General features: G+C 47.1%; 1 protein-coding gene across 3 annotated transcripts in view; it reads right to left on the bottom strand.

Annotated features, from left to right (window-relative positions):
• LOC143997631 (uncharacterized) overlaps positions 1-14,624 on the bottom strand; it is a 379,606-nt gene that overhangs the window by 69,175 nt on the left and 295,807 nt on the right. For all 3 annotated transcript variants that reach the window (XR_013277713.1, XM_077493334.1, XM_077493333.1), the window contains one exon: positions 213-294. Coding sequence is in view for 2 of the 3 variants with exons in the window: in XM_077493334.1 (XP_077349460.1) it covers positions 213-294 (82 nt within the window). In the remaining variant the exon portion in view is untranslated. The remainder of the gene's footprint in view (positions 1-212; positions 295-14,624) is intronic.

Raw genomic sequence — 14,624 nt, 5'->3', positions numbered from 1 at the left:
GCATCCAACAAACCTAATCCGCAGAGATCAGCCCTCTTAACCCGCCATCTGAACATTTTATAGCTGCGACCAAAAACAAAGTGAATGCGGCTCAATCTACATACGCAAATGTGCTTCCAAATGCATTTTGTGAATACGACCCTTATAATTTAAATCAAGTCCGATTACTATTGCATGACATCTCTTTAAAGTGCGGTCACGTATTGTCTTACCAAGGACGCTTTAATGCCGCATTCTTCTCTGTCCGGAGAGTATCTGATCTATGTTCTGGCAGGCGCTTCCTTTTATTTCCGTCTGGGAAGAGAATAATAATAACAATGAACAATATGACATGCAGAGGAGTCCAGGTCAACAGACTTTTATTACTGCTGCAACGCGATATCACAGCTTATTTCTGTGCGGTTTACACCGAGAAACGTGCTGCCATCTGTGGATGTTGGCACACTGTGAACATTCCTGGAAGGGTCTGTGTCACTGCTAGACAGATAAACATATCTTGGCTCCCTTATAGGGTAGGTCCTCCTTTCCAGGGATAGCTACAGATTTGAAAGTGAACATGTGATCAAGCTAAGGACATTCAGGCATTCTATATTCTTAACAAGTATTGTAGTGCTATAAAACAATTCCTTAATGACCCCTGTAGACAAAGTTGCTGTGGAGAAATTAATCTTCAAACGTTTACAACACCAGCACCTTCTAGCAGCTCGTCTCACCATGCTTCCCCTCTCACAATTTGCTCAAAGTGTAACTGTGGCCAGGTTATGGTCAATTAATGTGGATGTACATGCTCATATAAATCAATTTAAAACATTGCCACCCTACTCCCTCATCTACAAGCTGCATGCTGTTTGAAAAATAGCTCACTATTCTTCCATTGTGCAATCCCATGATCGCTAAGCTCCAGTGCTCTGCCGAGAACTGTCCCCTCATCGGATAGTATAGTTTGCGCAGTACGGAGGACAAGGAGGCGCCGAAAGTCTCAGAAGATGAACGGCGCCTGCGCACTTAATAGTATCTTGTGCCCTCAGTCCAGGTTCAAGCCCCACCATGCAAGTGGACATACAGTAGATGATGTTAAACAGCACTTAGTAAGAGGGCCCCTTGCAAGCGCAGTACAGGGCGGACACTATCCGACGCGGGGCAGTATTCGACAAGACACCGGCTCCACTGTGCCAGTGGGGGCGTGCAATGGAAGCCAGCAGGTAACATTACTGGCCTATGAATTTAGCCCTGTTGTCAGGTGAGCTGGAGTAGCCTATGAAAGATCCTATGAATGGATCTATGAAAAGAGATGGTGTACCTTTCAATCATCCACCTGTCCTCCATTTATAGATTATGTTTTATTCATATAAGCTACAAGTAGAGCTTCTATCGATGGGAAAGCTGGGCTTGTTTTTTTTTTTTCATATGTTTTTATCTTAGCTGCTTAGTTCTTCTGCTCCCTCTACACAGCAGTGACTCAGCAGCTCAGTTTCCCCTGCTCACCCTCCCAGCAATAGCTCAGTAGCTCCGCTATCCCTGCTATCTCTACCCATCAGCAGCTCAGTTCTCCCTGCTCACCCTCCCAGCTATAACTCAGTAACTCCGCTCCCCCTGCTACCTCTATCCAGCAGTAACTCAGCAGCTCAGTTTCCCATGCTCGCCCTCCCAGCAATAACTCAGCAGCTCAGTTCCCCCTGCTCACCCTCCCAGCAATAACTCAGCAACTCCACTCCACATGCTACCTCTACTCAGCAGTATCTCAGCACCTCAGTTCCCCCTGCTCACCCTCCCAGCAATAACACAGCAACTCCACTCCACATGCTACCTCTACTCAGCAGTAACTCAGCAGTTCAGTTCCACTTGCTCATCCTCCCAGCAATAACCCAGAAACTCAGCTACACCTGCTACCTCTACTCAGCAGTAACTCAGCAGCTCAGTTCCCCCTGCTCACCCTCCCAGCAATAACTGCAGCTCAGTTCCCCCTGCTCACTCTCCCAACAATAACTCAGCAACTCAGCTACACCTGCTACCTCTACTCAGCAGCTCAGTTCCCCCTGCTCACCCTCCCAGCAATAACTCTGCAGCTCAGTTACCCCTGCCCACCCTCCCAGCGGTAGCTAAGCAGCTCAGTTCCCCCTGCTCACCCTCCCAGCAATAACTCAGCAGCTATGCTACCCCTGCGACCTTTACCGAGCAGTGACTCAGCAGCTCAGATCCCCCTCCTGCCAGTAACTCAGCAGCTCAGTTCCACCTGCTTACCCTCCCACAAATAACCCAGCAACTCCGCTCCCCCTGCTACCTCTACCCAGCAGTAACTCAGCAGCTCAGTTCCCCCTGCTCAGCCTCCCAGCAATAACTCTGCTACCCCTGCTACCTCAACCCAGCAGTGGCTCAGCAGGTTATCCCCCTGAAAATGTGCATATGCTGCAGCACATCATCAGCGGGCTTGTCTGCCTCCTACAGGTTCTTGTAGCCAGCACCCTAATGAAGTGGTGCAGCACATTCATGTCATTGAAGGGTCAGCTACAAGAACCATAAAGAGACAGCCAGCTCCCGATGACATCAGACGATAGTGGCCTGGGACATGGCATACTAAGAGGAGTGGCAGATCACAGCAGAACAATGCTGAATCCTCTGGGCATGTGGATAAACCTGAAAACATGACAAGAGGGGATTTAAAAAAAAATAAACATGGGGTAAATTTCCTCTTTAACCTCTTTCCGACCACGTAATGCATATAGGTGTTGGCAGGAAAGGTGGGTTTTATCAACCAGTCGCACACATGTGCATCTATGGCGGCATGAGATTTGTGTACTTACAGCGTGCTCACTGCAATCCCCCAGCACACTGACCAAGCTGTCACCGATGGCTCTTGGACACGGCTTCTGATCAGGGGCCAGCTGGACGGGGTCCCAATCACATGACCACTGTGAAAGCCAATGCACATCTTTGCCAGCACAATACGGATCAACAAGTACTGCCCAAAAGTTTTAGTACAGTGATCACATAACAAAGGACAAAGTGCAACAATTCAGAGCTGCGCAAGACCCCTTCGTCACATGCCTGATGAAGCCATGCAGGAGCCGGAGCTGTGCAGGACCCCCTCATCAGGCATGTGACAAAGGGGTCCTGTGTAGCTCCAAAACGTTGCACTTTGCCCATTGTTATGTGATCATTCTACAATATATCTTTCGGACTGCACTTGGTGATCTGTGGTGTGTTGACAAAGATGTATATCGTGATAACTCCAGTCTCCAGATGGTTGTTGCTGCAGCACCCGCAACTTGGGAGAATCATCAAAAAACGTGTGCGATGAGAATTAGGATTTTAACACTCTGAGAGCCAATCACAGCAGCCACAAGATACAGAAGCAGTGCCATCTCCCAGGCATTAAAGCCCACTTAGAGGGCCACCAGGAGGTGGCGTTAATGGGTTCTAGACTCCTTGGCGAGAAGCGAACATGGAACTTCAGCTCTGCAAGGCAAACATGCTCTATTAAGCCAACGTGCTGCCTGTTTAATGCTCTTTCTTCTAAAAGCAAACAATGAGTAGGGAATTAAATTATTCAATTTATCAGGAAGCGACATAACATGAAAAGCCAACCCCTTACCAGATGGGTCGGCGCTTTTTATTCAGTGATTCCGCTAAGTGGGACACCAGTAAAAAAAAGGTCATAAATCTTAATGAAGATAATAAGGCAATCCCCCACTGTCAGTGCGGCTTGAGACATTGCTCATGGTTTATATCCCTTCAGGGATACCAGGAGTCCACAGATCCTGCCATAATAAGATGGGTACTGGAGCAGATAGTTCTCTCTTCATTAATATTATGTAACAGTGTGAATAACTGAGGCCTCACTACCGGCTCCGCACCGTCTTTGGAGGACCCCCCACTGGGAATAGCTATCTGTCTCTGTAGTATATTGCTGCTGTTTAAACATGGTGATATGAGGGAACAGTGGGGGTGTTAATGGAGTCAGGAGGCTGTCAGCAGGCCGAAAGACTTAGTTCATCTTATGCAAATCTCAGCAATGTTGCCTAAAGCATCGTCTCTCGCCTCAACAGGATATGTAATCCTTCGTAACAGCCAATGTTTACCAAAAACTCACCGACAAACCGCATGACTGGGCGGTTGATGCCAGGGGCAAAGGCATAATACATTACTAGAAAAAAAATAAATAAAGCTTTCTCCACCAAGCGATATTTCAGTTTAACAGAGATACGGACAAGCCAAATTGCTCGTCGGCTTCTCTAGGGAGCTCAAGTGGTGAGACAGTCGCGCCAGTATTCCCTGTGCTGCCCAAGAGCTGCAGCCGTCACAAAGAGCAGTGGTGGTGTCACAGTCCATAGTTACATAGGAGGCAGGGTTGAAAGACAATAGTCCATCCAGTTCAACCCGTGTAGGTGTACGTGTGTCAATGTCTATAATTGTTTCATATATCCCTGTATGTTGTGTTCTTTGAGATGCACATCCAAGAGTCTCTTAAAAATGATCCATACTCCCCGCTGCCACCACCAATTGTGGAAAAGCGTTCCACATCCTTATTGCCCTGACAAGTGAACCCCCCCTGCGCAGTTTAAGGTTAAAGCAGCGTTCCACCCAAAAATGGAACTTCCTCTTTAAGTCAAGGTGACCTCCTGACAGGCCACATTTTGCATGTCATTTTTTTGGGGGGAGGGAGCAGATACCCTCTTTTTAGAGGGATCCAGCTCCCACTTCCTCCTGGGGCACCGCGGCACAGGAAGCAAGTTCACCACTCCCCCTCCCTCTCGACAATCATCTGGGACACGTCACAGGTCCCAGATGGTTGCCTGGCCAGTCACAGTGTGCAGCGAGGCTCGCGCATGCGCAGTGTCTGCCCGGCTGTGAAGCCACAGCCGGGCGCCCACAGCTCCGCAGAGAGGAGGGGGAGGGGAGCGGGGATTTGTACGCCCGCATCGCTGGACCGCGGGACAGGTGAGTGTCCGATTAATAACAATCAGCAGCTACACTTTTTGTAGCTGCTGACTTTTATAAGGGGGAAACTCCGCTTTAAACTGCTTCTCCTATAAGCTCATTGTGTGGCCACGTGTCCTCTTACACTCTGAATAGTTTTTTCCTATGCTGGGATCACCATTGAGGTATTTGTAAATCGCTATCATATCTCCTCTTGTTTTGCCAGTGTGAATACATTTAGTGCTTGGAGTCTTTCCTTGTAATTGAGGTCCTCCAGTCCTCTTATTAGTTTTGTTGGACTCTCTCCAGTTCCAACACATCCATTCTGAGGACTGGTGACCAGAACTGGACAGAGTACTCCAGATGTGGTCTAACCAGAGTTTTTTTTAAAGTGGTAGGACTATTCTTTTATCTGTGGAGTATATCCTTTTTTAGGCATGCTAATATTCTGCTGGCTTTGGTAGCTGCAGCTTGACATTGCATGCTATTGCTCAATCTGTCATCTACTAGGACCCCCAGATCTTTCTCCATTGATTGATTCTCCTTGATTACGTAAGAGGTTCTCCCCCTAGTGAGTAGTTTGCAGTTATGTTTTTTTGCCCCCAAAGGCATCACTTCACATTTCTGAACATTAAACCTCATTTGCCATGTTAGTTGCTCATTCCATTATTTTGTTCAGGTCTTTCTGTAAAATGTATATATTTTGATGTGAAGTTATTGCCCTGCTTAATTTTGTGTCGTCCGCAAAAACGGAGATTGAGCTGTTTATCCCATCCTGTATATCATTTATGAATAGATTGAATAGAGTTGGTCCCTTGGGGTACCCCACTTACCATGAGAGACCAGACTGAGAACCCCTGGCAATATGTTCCCAGTGGGGTAGTCCTAATACCCCCTTGTTTTTAGAAAATTGGGACAGAGAGTCACCCCATTGGTGACATTTTCCCCACGTAAATCTTGCACAAGGCCATCAAAAAAGTATTAGCCTCCTGTAGCTGTACTCTTCAGCTGGTGGTTTGATCTACATCAGGAGTCTCCAAACTTTTCAAACAAAGGACCAGTTTACTGTCCTTCATCCTTCAGGGGGACTGGACTGTGGCCAGTGGGTAAAGAAAATGTCCTGGTGCCAGTGAGAGTAAACAGTGCTCCATCATCCGTATTAGGGGGAGTAATAGTGCCTGATTGTTGGTATTAGTGGGAGATATAGTGCCACCTCATTGATGTCAGTGGGAGGAATAATTCCCCATCATTGGTATTAGGGGGAGTAATAGTGCCCCAATGTTGGTATCAGTGGAAGATATCATGCCCCATCATTGCTACCAATGGGAGATATTGTGCCCCATCCTTGGAACCAGTGGGAGATAGCGTGCCCCATCATTGATGTCATTGGGAGGAATAGTGCCCCATCATTGCTGTTAGTGGGAAGAATAGTGCCCCATAGTTGGTGTCAGTGGGAGGAATAGTGCCCCATTGCTGGTGTCAACGGTAGGAACAATGCCAGTTCAGGCCACAGTTTTGAGACCACTGCTATACATTATGGAAATAGCCTATGGGTCTGTGACACTACTATTTGGCTTTGTGATGGCTGCAGCTCCCAGGCAGCACAGGTAATACTGGCTTGACTGTCTCACCAATTGATTTCCCAGTGGGGTACTTCTCATTCTCTGCTATACTGTGCTGTTGGGCAGCCATACTGGGGATGGCTCCAGTAAAAAAGCATAGGTGCCACCCAAATATGGAACTATTAGAGCCAGTCATGCATATGTGCCAACTGTCACTTGGGCCAGCTACATAGGAAGCTGAGAAGTCTGTAAATGGATCAAACACTTTGTATCTAATTACACATAACTACAGTTAAAGAACATTTATCTTTACAGTTAAAGTCAACCTTTACAAGTCTGCATGGATAAATTCCTAACATTCAACAATATTCAGCAAACATATTTAAAGTGAATAGGAAATGTTACCATTATAAAGCAGTTTACATTGGTGGTCCGAAGGAAGAGTGCAAAACTTACAGTCATGCTTAGTATTGCCATGGGTTGTTGGTCCTCCTATGCACTATACATGTATAAGGTGACTGTACACTCTTCAATCTGATTGTACAATCTCTGTACAATTTCCTCTAGATTTACCAAAACTATGGAATAGGAGGACCCACCTATTTATTCAATTTTTATCCAATTAGGAAGGCCCTGGCACTAAACCAGGTGTGTCCAACCCACAAGCCACATGAGGCCCCAGAGAATTTAGCATATGGCCTGGGTCCCTCTGGAGGGACGTGGGGATGCCACACAAATATAGAAGCCGTGGCAGCCTACACTGAAAAGCCGGGCAAATGCACACCTGGAGGAATCCAGTGGATGCTGTGCAAACATAGTTGACGGATGCAGGATGAGTATGCTAATGAGCTCAGCTGGTGAAGTGCTTCCTGTCTCTTATTGGTTTTCATTTTCCAAATCTACCCTACATACCAGGAAGTCATGGACTTTTCTATTGAACACACCAGCGGCTAAGGTAAGGCCTTGTTCTAAAAATCAAAGAAAGCTTTTATTTTTCTGCAACAGAGGTACATTAATGGTATATTGGTACATAGGGGAGCTGGAATTTAGAAACCTAGCCTTTAAAATACCCTGTGCTGGCAGCACTTTCAAGAGTCAGACCTCTGCTCTCACATACAAGTGGCGGGCCAGGTCTCCAACAATAAGGCACTCCCCATTGCTCCAATTAACTGCTTTAGCCTTCTGAGCAGAGCTCTTAATACCCTCAATGTGATACTAATATAAAAGGAAAAAGAAAGGGAGTGGTGGCACAAAATAAATGTGTACATGGGCTGCCTACATCCCTAATTAAACCCATAGACCCATGTTTGTGTGTTCTGGAACTTTAAGCCCTTGTACACACGGTCGGAGATTCTGACGGAATGTGTACGATAGGACCGTTTTGTCAGATATTCCGACTGTGTGTGGTCTACATCGGACTGTTTCCGTCTGAGTATCCGACGGACCAAGTTTTCTAACTTGTTGGTAAAATTTTCCGACAAAATGCTCCGATCGGACATACTCCAATCATGTGTAGAGAATTCCGATCGGACAAAGTGGCACGCATGCTCAGATCAAATTCCTACACCAAAGCTATTGGCTACTAGCGTGAACGTAGTCCCGTCGTAACGAAATAACGTCATCACGTCAGATTTTCCGACAACTTTGTCCGACCGTATGTATGCAGCAGTTTCGGACAAAATCCGTCTGACAAAATCCGATGGACAAAATCCGACGGATTTGGTTGTCGGAATCTCCGACCGTGTGCACAAGGGCTTAGAGGAAGTGACTATGAAAGAAAAGTGCAAAATAGCCAAATCTCAAAATAATGAAAATTTCAGCCGAATTTGGCAACGTAATGAAGCGAATCGCACAGGTCTACCAGACACTGTCTTGCCGGATAAATCTCTCAGTGTGGACTTCAGATGTACCAAATGCATGCTAATATTAAGGAAAAGTAGTGATTCTTTAACTAGTGATGACCAAATTGCTTTCACTTTCAAATTAAAGGAACACAGTAAAATGAGAATGTGAGAATATGAGAATGTAATTGTGTAATAATTACATGAATATGTGTTTTATTTTTCACCATGGAGTGATTATTTGCATTTTTTTTTTTTAAATCAAAAACTATCAAAGTATGGTGAGGATTGTTTCTGCCAAAGCATTTTACAGAAATAAAAGCCATCCCTCCTTCCCATATCCTAAGGTTGGGAAGTATGGAACCAATCTTTCGTCGCTGCTGAGCAAACTCAGCTTTGTGGTGAGATAGCCCCATCACCACTTATGTTTTTTCGAACCTTTAAAGGAATAAAAATTTTGCCAAGATGCAGATCTGCTCAATGACCTTCAACTACAAAACTTGGCCTTATTCTGGACTCCCATGTCCTTAAATGTAAGATTTAAAGTGTTGGCACTAGCTTAGAAATAATTCCACTATGTCTCCTCTCTTTCAGCTATATTACTGACATCAACCATAAATACTTTCACTCCTCCAGGAACCTCATAATGTCCTTGTGTCTCAGAGCTTCATCCCACGCAAGACTTTTCATCCATGGTTTCCTCTTCCTGTAGACATAGTAGAAAAGTCTTTGTTGTTAACCAGGGTTCCTCCCGAGGTTGTTAGGGGGTCCTTGAACATTAGGCTGTGAAGGATTGATCTCCCACCTATAATGACCAGCAATTTAGGGGGGAGGTGAATTTTCCGAAGACATCCCAATTTATAGGGGCACTTGAATACTGACTTCTAGTGTAAAGGGCTACTTATCTAACGATTACTGAATTGACTTTCAATGTAAGGGACTGGCCATAAGTTGCCTGTCATGGTGATGTACCATGAGCTGTCAATATAACCATATTTTGTAAGGTTTCTCCAAGGTAACAAGGTTGAGAAAGGCTGCTATATAAGTATCAAAGCATCTGAGTCAGTCGATTTTATTTCTAGAATCATTATCTTTCCTACTAAGAACTTGAATAAGGTTCTTCATAGAAGATTTAGGTCATCAAAACATTTCCTCCTAAGTGATCCTGGAGTGGGGTTTAAACTAAACAGGATATTATTGGGTTTGAGCAAGGTTAAGCAGAGCTTTTGGAAGCACCAACCTAACATATGATCAGTAACTTTGGAGGAGGGAAGTTAGGGCAGGTATGCAGGGCAATAGACGAATCCAACCAAGGTGCCCAGTAAGCCTCTTATTTTGCCCTGAATTGCCAAGCTACAGGTATGATTTAACCATGCATACCAACATATTTGTTCCATTCCCTGGGACTCTGTAATCCACTCCTGACAGCCTACACTTGACACAAACCCCTGTCATGGTCTGGAGTCAGGCTCAAAGGACAGTAGCTATAGCAAAAAAGAAGCTCCCCATCAACCAGCTGGATAAGTACAGAAGCAGGTCCCCCAGGCAGATGAAATGGGCTCACCTGAGGTGTGGGGTCTAAGCACTAACCAGTGTTCACCAGAGCTCCTGATGGTGGAGAAGGGTTTTATTGCATGTTAGTACCAGGTTGTGATCCTGAAAATCTCCCCACCAGAAGGTGAGAAATCAAGGGTTTAGTAGCACATATAGCAGATAGGGGTAACCAGAAGCATAGTCAGTAAACAAGCCAAAGGTTGGTAACAAGTGGTTGCAGGTTGGGATCAAGCAGAAGCATAGATGAGAAACAAGCCAAGGGTCGGTAAAAAGTGATAGCAAAGATACGGACAGCAGCAGGAGTGACTCGAGCCAGATATTGGCTGGCGAGAGAGCACATTAATCTGGCAAACAGGAAGTCCAGAGACATGGCTTAAATCAGAAAGTTCATGGGAGGAGCAAAGAGTTCAAGGTTCATGACAAACAGGGTTCAAGGCAAGATCATTTAAAGAATTGTCCAGGGAGCTGTCCAGCATCCCAGGTGGCTCAGCAAGAGGAGACACATTGCCAGACCCAGCAGAGTTTGCAGGTTCAGACCTGGGTCCTGACAGCACCTTACAGATGGTTCCATCCAGATGATGCATGCTTTTTTGGTGGTCCCGCCAAGATCACAACCACTTTCTGGATGGCCACACCCCTAATTATGCACGAACTGCCACTTGTGGCCGCCATCCTATCAATTCTTACTCCTCGTGAGTTACTGTGCATGCTCAGTAACTCTAACAATGGGGATTCTGTGATCCTGGGACACAGAATCATCATGCCAAATGACCGAGATGTGGTATCAACCAGGAAATCTGGGACAGTTGGCTTCAAAAAAACAGCTCAGAGCTAGCTAAATGTTTAGTAAATATTCCTAAATCGGATACTCCTTAGCCCAGCGTTGGCAAGCTAACATTGAACAATGCCTATGTGTTTGGCGCCTTAGGGGTAACATTTATTGGTTAGCCCAACTGCAATCGGCTGTTGGCTTTGCCTGACTGAAAAAGCCTAAAAATTAAAAAAAGAGAAGAAAAAAAAAATCTTAAGTATCTGGAAGGAAATGAGTAATGCAATTTATGAATTCATATGAGCAGGATGCAGACTCCACAAAACAGAACACTGTGTATGTTTTAATCATAGCGGCTGCTTCCACTCATTTTTGAATTGTGATGCTATTATTGTCCAGGCTACCTCCAGCGTGATGACAAATGCACCGTATCCTTCAACATCTCATTGTGTTGGCTTTCCTCGGCCCTGTATACGGGGCAGGCCAACTTCTTCCAAAAAGCAAACAATGATTTCAGTATCTCCCGTGTTTGGCTACAGAGGGTGGGCGTTCTCGCAGAGCTGGTAACTTGGAAGCATGTGTGATGGGGAAGGGGGGCTTCGCTGTTCTTCTGCCAAGAACCATCCTATATCCGGGTCACATGGCTGTCTGCCTGCTGTTACTGTACTGCTTTATAAGGGGATACAGTAGGAGCAAATGAGGACAGTGCAGATTTTCCTGGAAATGTACATGAAGAAAATTAGGAGGCAGTCGGAGCTATTTCAAGTGGCTAACTCCTTTAACTACTTTGTTACCGACCGCTGTGCATAATGGAAAGCCTCTAATAAGCTCAGCAAGAATGTATTGTATAAATAAGGCATTTGTGGATAGTATTTCATGTAAAGCAAATCAATGCTTTGTTCATACAGAGCAAGGTAACAGGTTTGCTTTAACCCCCCCCCCCCACCTTCCAGTGTCACCCCCCCCCCCCCCCCCCACCACACTGTGACTCACTTTATGCGACAGCTTTGGGACACTCAGCAGCTAAATTTCCCCTGCTCCCCCTCTCAGCAGTGACACAGCAGCTCAGATCCCCTCTTCTCTCAGTGACTTAACAATTCAGCTATTTCACTCCCCTGACTCAGCAGCTCAGCCTCCCCATCCGCCTTTCCAACAGTGATTCAGTGATCCAGCTCAGCTCCCCCTGCTTCCCCTTCTGAACAATAAATGAGCAACTCAACTTCCCCTGATCTCCCTCTCAGCAGTGACTCAGCATCTCAGATCCCCTCTCCCAGCAGTGACTCAGCATCTCAGATCCCCTCTCCCAGCAGTGACTCAGCATCTCAGATCCCCTCTCCCAGCAGTGACTCAGCATCTCAGATCCCCTCTCCCAGCAGTGACTCAGCATCTCAGATCCCCTCTCCCAGCAGTGACTCAGCATCTCAGATCCCCTCTCCCAGCAGGGACTCAGCAACTCAGATCCCCTCTCCCAGCAGGGACTCAGCATCTCAGATCCCCTCTCCCAGCAGTGACTCAGCATCTCAGATCCCCTCTCCCAGCAGTGACTCAGCATCTCAGATCCCCTCTCCCAGCAGTGACTCAGCATCTCAGATCCCCTCTCCCAGCAGTGACTCAGCATCTCAGATCCCCTCTCCCAGCAGTGACTCAGCATCTCAGATCCCCTCTCCCAGCAGTGACTCAGCATCTCAGATCCCCTCTCCCAGCAGTGACTCAGCATCTCAGATCCCCTCTCCCAGCAGTGACTCAGCATCTCAGATCCCCTCTCCCAGCAGTGACTCAGCATCTCAGATCCCCTCTCCCAGCAGGGACTCAGCATCTCAGATCCCCTCTCCCAGCAGTGACTCTGCATCTCAGACCCCCTCTCCCAGCAGTGACTCAGTGCCTCATATCCCCCTCCCCCTGCAGTGACTCAGCATCTCATACCCCCCCCCCCCCCCCGCAGTGACTCAGCATCTCAGATCCCCCTGCAGTGACTCAGCATCTCAGATCCCCCCCTGCAGTGACTCAGCATCTCAGATCCCCCCCCCCCGCAGTGACTCAGCATCTCAAACCCCCCCCCCCGCAGTGACTCAGCATCTCAGATCCCCCCCCGCAGTGACTCAGCATCTCAGATCCCCCCCCCCCCCGCAGTGACTCAGCATCTCAAACCCCCCCCCCGCAGTGACTCAGCATCTCAAATCCCCCCCCCCCGCAGTGACTCAGCATCTCAAATCCCCCCCCCCCCCGCATTGACTCAGCATCTCAAATCCCCCCCCCCCCTGCGGTAACTCAGCATCTCAGATCCCCTTTCCTAGCAGCGACTCACCAGCTCAGCCCCCCTGAACCACCTTCCTAGCAGTAATACAGCACCGCTCTCTCTGCATCCTCCTCCCAGTAATAACTCAGAAGCTCAACTTCTCCTGCTCCCGCTCTCAGCAATGACACAGCAGCTCAGATCCCCTCTCCTAACAGTGACTCAGCAGCTCAGCAAAGTGAAGGGAACTCTTAAGGCGTCAGCATACTAAGACATTTTGGACAATTTTCATGCTCCCAACTTTTTGGGAACAATTTGGGGATGTCCCCTTCCTGTTCCAACATGACTGCACACCAGTGCACATAGCAAGGTCCATAGAGACATGGAGGAGCGAGTTTGGGGTGGAGGAACTTGACTGGCCTGCACTGGTATGCTGACACCTTGAGAGTTTCTTTCACTGGATCTAAGGGGCCAAGCCCAACCTGATAAACAACCCAACCCAACCCAACACCATAAACAACCCCACACCATAATCCCCCCTCCACCAAATGATTTGGACCAGTGTACAAAGCAAGGTCCATAAGACATGGATCAGCGAGTTTAGGGTGGAGGAACTTGACTGGCCTGCACCCGTTAGAACACCTTTGGGATGAATTAGAATGGAGACTGCAAGCCAGGCCTTCTCTTCCAACATCAGCGCCTGACCTCACAAATGCCCTTCTGGAAGAATGGTCAAACATTCCCATAGACACACTCCTAAACCTTGTGGACAGCCTTCCCAGAAGAGTTGAAGCTGTTATAACTGCAAAGGGTGGGCCAACTCAATATTGAACCCTACGGACTAATGCCCTGTACACACGGTCGGAAATTCAGATGGAAAAGGTCCGATCGGATTATATGGTCGGAAAATCCAATCGTGTGTGGGCTCTATCGGAAAATCCGTTCTTGTGTGGGCTATATCGGACTTTTTCCGTCAGAAATTTCCGCTGGAAAAAATTTGAGAGCTAATTTAAAATTTTCCGTCAAAAAAATCCGATCGGACTTGTTTGTAGAGAATTCCGACGGACAAAGTGCCACACGTGCTCAGATCAAATTACGAGACCAAAGCTATTGGCTACTAGCTTCTACGTAGTCCCGTCGTAGCGCAACGAACGTCACCACGCTCCGAACGATCGAATTTGTCCGACCGTGTGTATGCAACACCAGCTTCGGACAAAATCTGTCGGAAAAAAAATCTGTCGGATTTTGTGGTCGGGGGGCATAAGACTGGGATGACGATAAAGTTCATGTGCGTGTAAAGGCAGGTGTCCCAATACTTTTGGTGATATGGTGTACCTCTATTCCATCTAGATCTAATGTAAAAAAAAAAAAAAGAAAATCCATCTCCTTTCCCGCAGCGCCGGGCGCTCTCGTTAGGCAGTCGCTGGGATGATTGACAAATGAAATTGATATTTAACCCCTGAATTCCCAAGCAGGTTTCAAAGCAAGCCCCCAGGACAGCTGCGGAGCTTATGGTGAAATCCTATATCAGCACATATAATGAGCTCTCTCTAATGATCGGCGGCATTAATGGCCATTTGGAGTGCCAAAAGAATGCTGACCGCCGTCTTCTCATAACCTCTGCTCCCGGAAAATCTGTGCGGACAAATGTGGCCCCCCGTCGCCCCACGGGGCCTTCATAGGTCATATCAGTCCTGTGTGGAGGCCGGCTGGGCTCAGAGCTTCATTACACAGCACTTCCACACATA

The sequence above is a fragment of the Lithobates pipiens genome, unplaced genomic scaffold (genome assembly GCF_037356315.1).
Source record: "Lithobates pipiens isolate NorthernLeopardFrog02 unplaced genomic scaffold, aLitPip1_a1.2 Scaffold_19, whole genome shotgun sequence".
Lineage (NCBI taxonomy): Eukaryota > Metazoa > Chordata > Amphibia > Anura > Ranidae > Lithobates > Lithobates pipiens.
The sequence above is the reverse complement of the archived record's forward strand: the minus strand, read 5'-3'. Positions and strand labels throughout refer to the sequence as shown.